General features: G+C 38.1%; 1 protein-coding gene across 2 annotated transcripts; it reads right to left on the reverse strand.

The window, feature by feature from the left end:
• Positions 1-11,945, reverse strand: LOC124643286 (KAT8 regulatory NSL complex subunit 2). 2 transcript variants are annotated; one of them, XM_047182207.1, is made up of 11 exons: positions 11,817-11,945; positions 10,693-10,874; positions 10,096-10,304; positions 9,165-9,278; positions 8,588-8,688; positions 7,949-8,126; positions 7,028-7,191; positions 4,596-4,741; positions 3,977-4,114; positions 2,408-2,539; positions 1-1,835 (listed from the first exon to the last, which is right to left on the reverse strand). In XM_047182207.1, exons 2-11 carry the CDS (start codon positions 10,855-10,857, stop codon positions 1,650-1,652), a joined length of 1,533 nt encoding a protein of 510 aa, XP_047038163.1. In that variant the 5' UTR covers positions 10,858-10,874; positions 11,817-11,945; the 3' UTR covers positions 1-1,649. The 2 variants fall into 2 exon arrangements, with proteins under 2 accessions (XP_047038163.1, XP_047038162.1); XM_047182206.1 differs by lacking the exon at positions 11,817-11,945 and adding an exon at positions 11,227-11,508.
• Between the last annotated feature and the right edge of the window lie 104 nt (positions 11,946-12,049).

The following is a 12,049-nucleotide window of genomic DNA, read 5'->3' on the forward strand; positions in this document are numbered from 1 at the left end:
TATGTACTGGAATTATTTTTATTTGGAACATTTAGATTGACAAAGTATAATACAATGTGTTCAGTTAGGTTTCTTACTTAAATTATTACATTGGTACATTTGCAGACTAGAACATAAGATTCAGAAAAAGGTGGGTACCTATAGTTTAGTTTTAAGTTTTACAACATTTATGAAAGAGATTATTGGATTTGGATACTTTTCTATATTATAAATTGCATATAAGTTATAGTACTTATGGTGAGAGGCACCATTTAACTATAACTGCATAATTTTCAGTTGTCAAATAGATATGCCCAATGGGCGACAATTTTTCAACTAATATTACAACAATACAGTTTTATGTCACAAATGTCATACATATATATTTCTTCATATACCATACAATTTTTAAGCTATTAAGCGAATTCCAAAGTCGATTTCTCACAATAACAAATCAATTTAGTTCTTTTATTTATCACAATGTTCTGATTCAAGGCAAAAATTATCTTTCACATCACAATACCACATTAGTCAAGTGTAGTCATATTTCTCATTAATTATTATCACCAAGTTTAATTAGTTGCATAAGCTGGGTACTCACTTAGCAGTGTAGCACGTAACGTATCAGATACGGTATCAAGTGAGTACGTAGGCACGAGCCCGCTGCGAGCCGCTCGCGCGTGGAGCGCTGTAAGCTCGCAGTGACCCGCCGAGTGGCGGTTTCACTGCGAACGCAAAGGCGGCTCGCAGTGTGCTCGTGAGGACCGTGGACGAGCCGTCCCCACTTGCAGGTTGATACCGTATCTGATACGTTACGTGCTACACTTCTAAGTGAGTACCCAGCTTTATATTATGCCTAGCCATTTCCCATTAACGTTAGGAATTTTAGTCAATCTCAAAAACACAGTTAATGGTTTACACAATAGTCATAGGTAACAGTTGTTTCAAAAATTTGATAAAGGTACAGTTTATCACAAAAGGTCATGATTGGAAAAGTTGTATTCACACTTTGTAAAATAACTGGTTTTGGTATTTAATTGTCACTTATAAATGCACTTTTAATACTGATCTTGCCGTTTTTTATGCGTTTATTGTTTTAAACGAGATTCATGTCACATTCTCTTATCTTTTTAACACAAAAATGGTCACTTTGGTCTAAAATCACAATTTAATGTTTATTTTTAGCGCACATTTTCAAAGAATTAAGTCATTAATCAAGATATTCGAAGATTGTGTCTGCATTTTCGTCTTTTTTTAATCACATTTTATTATACCACTTTTTTTAATATCCACATCGTCCACATCATACTAATTACCCTCACAAAAGTAAATTAAATCTTTACGTTTATACACCAATCATGTTATTATGCAACATGGTCTGAAATCATCATCATCATCATTGGTAAAGCATTTTCCCAACTATGTTGGGGTCAGCTTCCAGATTTCTTAATAAGACAGTTATAGTCCCATCACATTAAAACCTCTTAATCATTCACTTTATCATAAAAGTTCTTTATCAACCAAACAAGCCCTAATATCAGTTCCATCATATCATAATACACTTTTCAGAGAACATTTCTTGTTCCACTGTCCCACACATTTTAATGTCCAGCATTCACATCGCAGACTTCAAAATCATTGTACATCTGGTAAACCAGATCAGCTATTTGTCATTCCTCCGTCATATCCTGGCTGTATGCGACTTCCAACTCTTGGACTTCCACTCTGTCTTCTTGGACCTCGGTTAGAGACTCTGTGAGGTCAGGGAGGGTCTCTGAAGGGGGGTCTAACAGTTCATCAGCGTGGGAGTCATCTGATGTTGAAGGTTGTTCCGATTCTGTGTCTGACCCGTGTTTCTGTAAGGAGAGAGTTTATTTGTGAGTTTTTGAAAGGTGAATGTCTTTTTTGGAACAAGATTGAAGTAGAAATGTGTATCTATAAAAGAACATTTTGGAAGCGAGTGGCCGATTGCAACTACATTACTGGATTGTATGTATTCTATTTACATGATACTATTTTGTATAGAAGCAGCTACAGCACGTGCAGACGCTCTCATAACAACCGATTTCATGCAGTCGTTTCACATGTGGTCGGCATTTGCAGTCTAGCAGCTACCTCCCATAACGTACCTTAATGCTGGGTAGCATGAAAATTGCATAAATTGTTGCGATTATGGACGTTCAAAGTAGGTGTAGCAGTTCTCATACTCCCTTTATACAGGCATTCCGCATACAGGTTTCCCTAGATATCATCATCCTCTGAGCTTTTTTCCCAACTATGTTGTGGTCGGCTTTCAGTCTAACGGAATGTAGCTGAGTACCAGTGCTTTACAAGGAGCGGCTGCCCTATCTGACCCCCTCAACCCAGTTACACGGGCAATCCGATACCCCTTGGTTAGATTGGAAGAATGGAGTAGATTTATATTTACCTCTAAAGTAAAGACAGTATAGACGGGCGGGTCGGTATGGTAGCGGCAGGCGGCGGACGGTAGCGGCAGCTTGGCGACCGGCTCCCGGCATGAGGTTACACCTCGAATGTCGCCGCAAGCATTGAAAAGTACCTGTATAAAATATTACGTATTATTAAAATATACTGAAAATTATGTGAATGCTTTAACTGATAGGAGGAAATGCAAATATAAAATGGTTTCAGACCTGATCTTATTGTTCGCGGCTATAACATACCTACCCTAAAGTCATTTTTGATATACCCTTGGTTAACTCTGAAAATTCTTACAATAGGCATGATGACAAATTTTTAAATTCCTTTGTATGATGTAGGTATACGTCTATTTTATATGAAAAATTATTAATTTTAAGAAAATGCGAAGTTTTTTTATCAAATAATTGCATTTTTCTCTGTCCACTTTGAATCCGGCGCGAAAACGCTTGTCAGTGTCATGTCGTCACTTGTGACGTCACGACTGAAATTACAAGACGCAAGTAAACAACGCTCGTGTAATAATTAAGTTTTTTGTGTTATTAAATATGAATTCGAAAGGGCATAGGTGTTGTGGGGTCCCCCAGTGTAAGAACACATCCAAAACAACTCCTGATAAGTTATTTGTGTACGTTCCTCACAATAAAAAAATACGAATCAAGTGGCTTAAACTTGCAAGGCGAGATTCAAAAGCAATATTGCCCAGAGTACAACTTTATTTTTGTGAAGATCACTTTGATGTAAGTTATTACATTAGTTCTCTAGATTCTAGCATAGTTTATAATGTAAATAACTATTTCGAGGTTAGGTTTCATCTCTCATTGTTTTTTAATTAAACTAGTATACTTACATGGAAGTTTTAACATTTCTAAATTCAGCTGAACAAAAATCTTTATTTGATGCCAAAAACTTTCCCAGCATTATGATATCAATTCTAGGCAAATAAGCGCTGTTTGCCTTGATAAATCCGGGCTCCATAACTCGTGTTATAAACAATTAATTAATTAAAAACAAAGATCGCAGTGGAAGTTCACAATAACGAAATGTGACGTTCGCGCGCTTTCGCGCGAGTTGTTTTGAGAGATGACGTCACGAGCTCTGATTGGTGTTCAAGATATCATGGCGGATTGCCTTATTTCGTAATTTTATTTTATAAAAATACATATTAATCACATTATTAATAAAGAAAACAATGCGCGTTTTATATTCCAAGCTTCAAGTTTAATTTAATAAATATATTATTTTAATGATTTTTGATTACTGTCATCATGCCTATTCAAATACAATCCAATACATTGCCATATTTAGCATTAAAAAGTTTATCTAATTACATTTGAAGACCTTAAAAGTTAAAGAAAGATGCCAAAAATTACTTTATTTGTGAAATTAATTTTAATGATGTAATTCTTCCTTATTCATATTACAATAATTCCAAAAATTATAGAAATGGGTTCTGTTGGTTATCCTTTAACATGCTGGCAATTTTTTTTTCAAGATGTACAAAAAATTACTTCTTTCCAGATTTATTATATTATTATGTATACAGATTAGTTCTCACCTGCTGCCTATCATGCAATATATGCTTCAAACAATGTTTAGCCGCAGGTAGCACGTGGGTAGGACATCTGACTCCGCCCTCAGTGAACGTACACCGACCTTGCGACGGTATGGGACGATTGGGACACGGGTCGTTTAGCTGAAAACATTTAATAATTCATTTTTAATATGTACAAACTTTTCTATTACTATAAAATTAAATTTAAAAAAGCTGTACAATTCAAAAGGTCTTCTATTTTATATACTTATTTATTATTTATCGATTATAGTAATATAATGAAAACATTTCAATGGTTGTACCCTAAAAGCTCCGAAAATATCGAAAAATTTTCTTCACTGTCCCCAAGTAAAATAGGCCTTATTTTGTCCGGAGACAGGAAGTTCTCCCGGGACTTGTATTGAAAATCTTGTGTAAAAAGACTGAGCTTTACTGCTGTTCTTAAAGTAGGACAGGAAATCAGACCGATTTTTTGTGACTTTTTTGAGCATGTATGCTTTGCACCATTGCTATCAGTATGTTCTATTTTTCTTCCACAGAAAATTGCCTGTTACTGAAAGCCGACCCCAACATAGTTTGGGAAATAACTATGCAGATAATAATGTTATGTAAAAGTACATACCTTAGCTCTCTTATGGTGCATCTTCCTGGCTAACACAGCATCGTTGCCGTGTTTCCTATGGTAGCTAGCATAGGCCTTCAGTTTACGTAGTTGTCGCCTTTCACGAACCGTGAGGGGACCGCTCCGAGATTGAGAGTTTATACTGCCTGTAAGGAAGAAATCGGTAGCATAAGAATATTGTTTTAGATTTTGAAATTAATAAAAATTGGACATAAAAACATGGATAACTTTAAAATAAATATTTATATTTGCTCTGGAATTCGATGTCTTAATGTTTCTGCTGTAAAGAGCCTATGTCCAGGGCCTATACTTGTCAGATTGTCTAATGGACAATGATGATGAATTGTCAATTACAGATGAAAAATTATAAAAATTAAATACACTTGTTTCAAATATGACACGAATTTGAATAATTTTGTCACATTCACTGACTGGACAGCATCTTCAATACAGACTGAACTTTTTCTATACAAATCTAGTTCTTCTAAAGCAGTGGTTCTTAACCGGTGGTCCGCGGACCACTGGTGGTCAATGGAGGCATTCCAAGTGGTCCACGAAGCTTAGCTTCGCGACGTTGCTATACGTTATCGAACTTTATTTTTATTGACTTATAATTGCGAGCGGGGGTTTTCGCATGGACGTATATCGGGTGTGTCGTACCCATAGATATAATATTACTAAACAAGATTGCGCACGCTCAAAATATATATTTACGAAAATGAACTCTATTCTAACGCAATAAGGTACTAAATTGGTTGCATAATACACAGAGGCAAATCCGAGCCGAGAGGGATAGTTCGAACGGAGGCTGTTTGTCTCTTTCTAACACCTTGCCAGCATAAAAAAATGTTGTGATCAAAAGTTTTGTCTTCCCAAAAAACAATTGAATCACTTATATTTTTATCTTATTTTAACAATTGTAAGTCAACAAATTAATAACAATCGCATTAATTTATTCGTATTTATTATTAAAACATAAACAACATAAATTTTTATTTTGCTTTTTTTTATTTTCTAGCGGTAACCCTGAACATTCTTGGCGCGTAATCAGCATTTAAAATTTTGTTTATATTTTTTTGTATTAAATCAATTTAAACTATTAAAATGGTGAAAAAGTGTTGCGTTTCTACTTGCAAAAGTGAATCCTATGGTGGTTGCAATATATCGTTCCACAGGTTAGCTAATAATAACATTTTCGTAAACCAAACAACTAGGGTGCCCATGAATTCTTGTAACGAGTCAAAATATGGGTGATGGATTTTAAAACTGTTGTACTATTGTTATAGCTTCCCAAAAAATGAAGAAAGGCGACATAAATGGCTCAGCAGTCTATATATGAAGTAGAAATACAAAAAAAACAGTCTTCTCTTCGAATCTTCCCGCTTTTATACTGCTAATTTCCGCTAATTATTAAAAGCCTCTATAAGTATCTTAAGGTCACAAACTGCGTAAGTTAAAACTTCAATACTAATCTGTGTTTAATAATCTTAGCAAATTCGGATTTGTCTCACATAGCTTAATCTCATAGTCACCCTATTAGAAAGGGACAGACAGCCTCCGTACTAACTGTTTCACTCGGCTCGTTTTTTGGGTTTATATGCGCAGTCCTGTTTACTTATATTATGTCTATGGTCGTACCTAGTCCCCTCATTCTTGAAAATGTATGTTTGGGCTACATTTTACGTAATTTTGGTTTAAGTCCGATAAAAATTTCGCGCTCGCTTCGCTCGCGTATTCAGAAACTATGTTATGGCCCTTATTTTTGCATCTGTCAACAAACAAAAAGTTTAGTATGTTTAGGCTAAATTTTACGTAATATTTGGTTTAAGTCCGATAAAATTTACGCGCTCGCTTCGCTCGCGCATTTGGAAACTACATAGGCTACTTTATCTTTATTTGCATTTGCTTACCTACACAACTGCCGACATACGTTTAGCAGAGTGCTAATTTAGATAAACCGATGAGGTGGTCCCCGGCAAGACAAACTTTAGTTAAAGTGGTCCCTCATGACTAAAAGGTTAAGAACCACTGTTCTAAAGTAATAGACAGACATTGCTGGGGAGTTTGTTTCACCACTTTCTCTTCCCAGCTAAAACACATAGGAAGTGGCGAAGGGTGGGCGTTTTGGAGGCTGTCTTATGTAAATTTGACCTTCAAAAATGGCTGTTTTTTAACCGACTTTGAAGAAATGACTTTTAATTTTGATTTTGCTGTCTTTTGTTTGTTTTTGACGTAAGAAAAGTGCCGATTTATCAGCCTAATTTGAATAAACTTGTTAGAGTATGACTGCGCTACGCTTAGTGCTAGCTAGCCCTAGGCCTAAGACCCGGTCCCAGGGTGTATGTTTTGGGGTCTGTCTTTTGTTTTTGAAGTGCTGATTTTTCAGCCTACTGTGAATAAACGTTTTTAAGTTCAGAGCTGTGTATACTCACAGTACTGGTCCCTCTCCGCCTTGAGGTCCCGCAGGTACAGCAGCCGCGCCGAGTGCAGCAGCACGCGCAGCCGCGACATCTGCGTCACGTACGCCGACTGCAGCATCTTCAGTGCCGACTGTGCCACGCTGACGGCCTCCTCGGCTGTGTATACTCCTGCTTTCCTGGAAATTAAAACAATAATATTATTAAGAAGATCTCATCATCCGTGACCATCCCAGATGAGAATAGGACCTCCCCATCTCTCTCCTGGGGTGTCGTAAGAGGCGACTAAGGGAGCTAAGGCCTAGCGCATTCCACCAGCACTTTGAGCTACCCGCAAGGTGGCGGACCACCTCAATAGCATTCCCAAGGAGGGTTTGCGTCAGGCAGGCGGCCGGCTGTAAAACTTATGCCAAAACAAATTGCAGAATATTAAGGTCCGAATATATTATGAATAGAAAAGGAGAAGACATGCTGCGCCGACCCCAAATATAATTGGGATAAGAGCAGGAGGATGATGATGATTATTAAGAAAATTTCATTTAGGGTTAAAATCTCGCGTGACAAATCCGTCATCATGGCCCTGCGGACACGGTGGAGCACACAGTCCAGGAGTGCCCTGCGCGGGAAGGGCACCGCCGGGTCCTCGTCGAGGCTTTGGGCGGCGGCGACCTCTCGCGTCCGGCCCTGGTTCAGGCCATGGTCCGGGGCGAGAGGGAATGGGATGCCGTCGCCTTCTTCTGCGAAGCGGTCATGCTCGAGAAGAAGGCGGCGGAACGACAGAGAGTCCGTTCTCATCCCGGCCGCCGCGCTGGACCAGGTTGACACCACGGGTTGACGGGTGTCAAGAGGGCAGTGAGGCGAGGGTGGTTCATCGTCCTTCCGCCTCCTCCCGTGTCGACAATAAGAAACTCCTGTCTTGGGACAGATGATACTCACCACAGCGGCGTCTCCTCGCAGGGAGCGTCTTCAGCATCAGACAGATCCTCGTGGTCACCAGCGCGGCAGTCACCGCCAGGCCCCAGGGTGACGCTCTCGCCGTCACTGTCGCTGCAGCTCGCGTACTCCATCATGGCGGTAGCGTAGGCATTGTTGATTGATGTTGCGTCAATTTGCTCTAAAAATTAAAAAAATATATTTAGATACTTCTTTAATTTTGTTTGGGAAGGACATCTAATTTCATTAGAACTGCACTTAACTTTAACTGGCATTTTACTCATGTCATCTTTCTGGCAATCGATCCATCTTTTCTTTGGTCTACCTCTGATGCCTTAAGCATCTAACTACATTCAAACATAAAACGTTCTTACTCCTTTAAGCTTTTCCTATGATTAGCAACGGTTGGCGCATTGCGTGGTTTTAGGGAGGCTGTTTTTTTTTCTTTTATGACAGTCTTAATGGGTAGAAACCAGAAAGTCTAGCAACCAGTCTTATCAAGGGTCTCAAAGGTCAATAAGGTATATGCCATGTGGCAGACTGGTACTCAGCTGCAACCATATAGACTTGAAGCTGACTCCAACATAGTTAAAATTAACTAGATAGAATAGAAGGATGATGTGACTACATAGTTGTACTTACTGAATGGATCAACAATTTCTGGATCAGCCTGCTCTTGTTCAGCAGGATCACTGACAACTGACACTGATGATGCACACGATGTTGTACGTGGACGTTCTGGCCTGAAATATATTAAATTATTGGATGAAACAGCTGTAGTTGTGTGGTCTTGAAATAACCTGTAAAGTTATAGTTCGTTTGTGCAAAACTTAATGGCGGGTCCAAACGTCACGAAGGAACCATTTGAATGCGTCAGTGGTATGACCACATGACTTGTGTATGAAGTTAGTTGCGAGCCGCCATTAAGTTTGGCGAGAACTATAAAAATATTATGGCGAGACTCTATCAAGATTGTTCTACATAAATGTTGCATGTGTTTGCCCACAATAATTACAATTTTTTGGACACAAGAAATATGATAATTTCACATGCAATATATAATTTGCTAATTCGGTGGGGTGCTGAAGAGAAACATTTGTGTGTGTCACAGTGCCACACACCGTTGGTATCTCGCCTTTAAAGTATGTCTCAAAACTTAACCCTTCTCGTTAATCGGGTAAAAACCTTAGCGATAATAATGATACACAAAAATACTCACTTAACATAATGCTGCAGCTGATTAAGCAGTGTTTCGGTAGTAGTGACGGGCGGCGGCGGCGCGGCGCTGCGCTGTCGCGCGTACAGTGCCGCGCGAGCGTGCTCGAAGCAGAGACTGGAAATAATCCTAGTGTTGTTTAGGTTTGTAGTAAAATAAATAGGTAAATGGGTTAAATAGGTCTTTGTATAATTCAGGTAAATTAGTTGGAGTTTAGCTAAATATATAAAAAATATATGTGAGGATGAGCATATGGAGACTTGACTCTGAAAAGAAAATAAATCTCACCATAGACGACTTTTAATCTGACTGACTTCATGTTTGTTTATGCATAGTTAAAAAGCTAGCCCTGACAATGTTCCAAATTGCCACACATATTCTATGGCTTACTTATATTTCATGCCTTTTGACCTGAATTAAATAAGGTCCACAGATGGTGTAGACCCCAAAAAAGGGCTTACACTACTTTTTATCCAGATGCGTGAAACTAAAAAGTTAAATCAAAATAGCTGTAGTTTTAGCCCCAAAGAAGAACAAAACCTTATATCAATACGCACCCAGTATCCCTATGATCCCTCCCATCACTCGGTGCAGGCATCAGACACCGCTCCCCATTGCCATATGTATGAGCACACTGTTGGTACGGTGCAGTAGGATCCTTCAGTATGTGACGGTAGCAATACTGTCTACCGGTCACAGGAGACTATCTCCTTTAGATTAGATTGCCATCTGAAGATATTTGGCAGTTGTTATGGGTAGTCAGAAGCCAGAAAGTCTGACAACCAGTCTTAACAGGGGGTATTGGGTTGCCCGGGCAATTGGTTTGAGGAAGTCAGAACGCTGGAACTCAGCTGCATCTGGTTAGGTTGGAAGCTAACCCTAACATTGGGAAAAGGCTAGGCAGATGATACAAAGAAGAAGATGTATAACATACCCAGTGTCCCTATGATCCCTTCCATCACTCGGTGCAGGCATCGGACACCTTTCCCCATTGCCATACGTATGAGCACACTGTCGGTACGGTGCAGTAGGATCCTTCAGTATGTGACGGTAGCAATACTGTCTTCCCGTCACCACTGGTAGGGGACACTCGTAACTCTTGTACGCACAGGTCCGGGCCCTGGATACTATTTCTTTTTGGAGCTGTGGATTTTAAAGGATATTTCGTTAGTATTTAGGAATGTGCATTATTTTAGTGTGAAAACTATGTGGTTTATGTGCTTGTAATGTTTTTATATGATACCTGTTTGTTTACACAATAAAATAGATTTTTTTACCTTGATGGAAATACCTTGCCAAAATCATTAAAAACCTACAGAACAGAGATAAAAATAGCCTTTGGTATGTATGTGAGTATAAGTTAAATTACTTAGAGGCACAGTTTAAGAAATTTTTGTCTTACATTTTATCTAGCTTTACTCTTCTTTTTACCAATCAATTAGGCTCTATGATGGTAACACTTTCCAACACTTGGCAACACCAACATCATCTAAAAGTGTTGCCAGATTAAAAAAACTAAAATTATAAGTACCTGAGCCCTAAGCTTGACTTCCTCCTGTTTCTTCACAGCCTCAGGGTCAGGTGGTCTGATAGACTTCACATTGGTGATGCGAACGCCTGAAGGCGCTCTGCCCCCTCGACTCAGCATTCTGATCTTAGGCAGATGCACCACCTTTTGAGGTTGGGGCTGAGACATAGCACTCGAAGAATCAACTGGAAAAATAGAAGACGGAATGAGAGTAGGTGGTTTGCGTTTGCGTGGGTAGAAAATGTTGGTTGGATGGTACATGATTTGTAAGAATATTGAATTTTAAGCAATAAAAATCAAGACATCACATAAATATGTGTAGTTCAGCTATATGAACACCAAAATTAACGCATTGGATAAGTAAACAATAATGTAGGTAATGTGTGTAAAAATGTGCGTAAAAAGTTTTCAATGTGTATGCAAAGTTTTACATTATTATGATTGCTGTGCTGTGTGTTTAAATTCTTTACGGTTTATTTAGTGCTTATTGCAAAAAACACGTTACAGTGATCGGTTTTTTTGTCTGATTGGACTTACGTTCGGTAATCCGAATATTATGCGCATGCAGCTGGTTAACATTTTCACTTCTAAACGAATACATCGTTCTTTGGAAAATAAAACTCTAAATATATACACTAACACACAATATAGTAAATAAATATTGAACAATAAGAAACACACAATTACTTTATATATTACGTAATTAGAGCACACGAAAACTTATTTTTTATACTGTTTTCGTCGTAATCGCGCAAATCCACGTAGCCGCGCAAAATTTCACTTCATCGACTCAACAATAAATTGTCAATACTCATACTCATTAATTAATTACCTTTATTTCTAAAACTCTGATTACACTAAATCGCCTAGAAAATTAATTAATTATTTATGGTGTCATTACCAATAGCTTCAGTTATAATCTAACGTTTTTTCACCAAAGAAATAGTAAAGTGTATTGTAAACAGTGGTGGGTCGGCCATTTGCACGGTGTGACAGAGTATTTAGGTCCGTAATTTTAAAGTTGTCTAATTTCCTTGAAAAGTTAATGAATCAAGTCAAAAATATGCACAAAAGAAAGAGAAATGTTTATACTATACAATGAAACATAGTGATAAAGTGAAACATACCTGTGATTGTTGCAGATCAACATTCTGTCACCGGAGACCTCACTGCGTTAACCACCAAGTTTTACAATGGCGTCCGTTTGAGAATACCTATTGCGAATTTATGTTGAGACGAAAATTTCTCAATCGTTATATAATTAATTTGTTGTTTTCAAAAAACGTATTTAATTTTTAGTTCTAACTTAGTGATAAATATCAGTGTTGTACATTCAAAATGTTAAACTATTAGTTTTAAA

This window comes from Helicoverpa zea, chromosome 27, assembly GCF_022581195.2.
Source record: "Helicoverpa zea isolate HzStark_Cry1AcR chromosome 27, ilHelZeax1.1, whole genome shotgun sequence".
Lineage (NCBI taxonomy): Eukaryota > Metazoa > Arthropoda > Insecta > Lepidoptera > Noctuidae > Helicoverpa > Helicoverpa zea.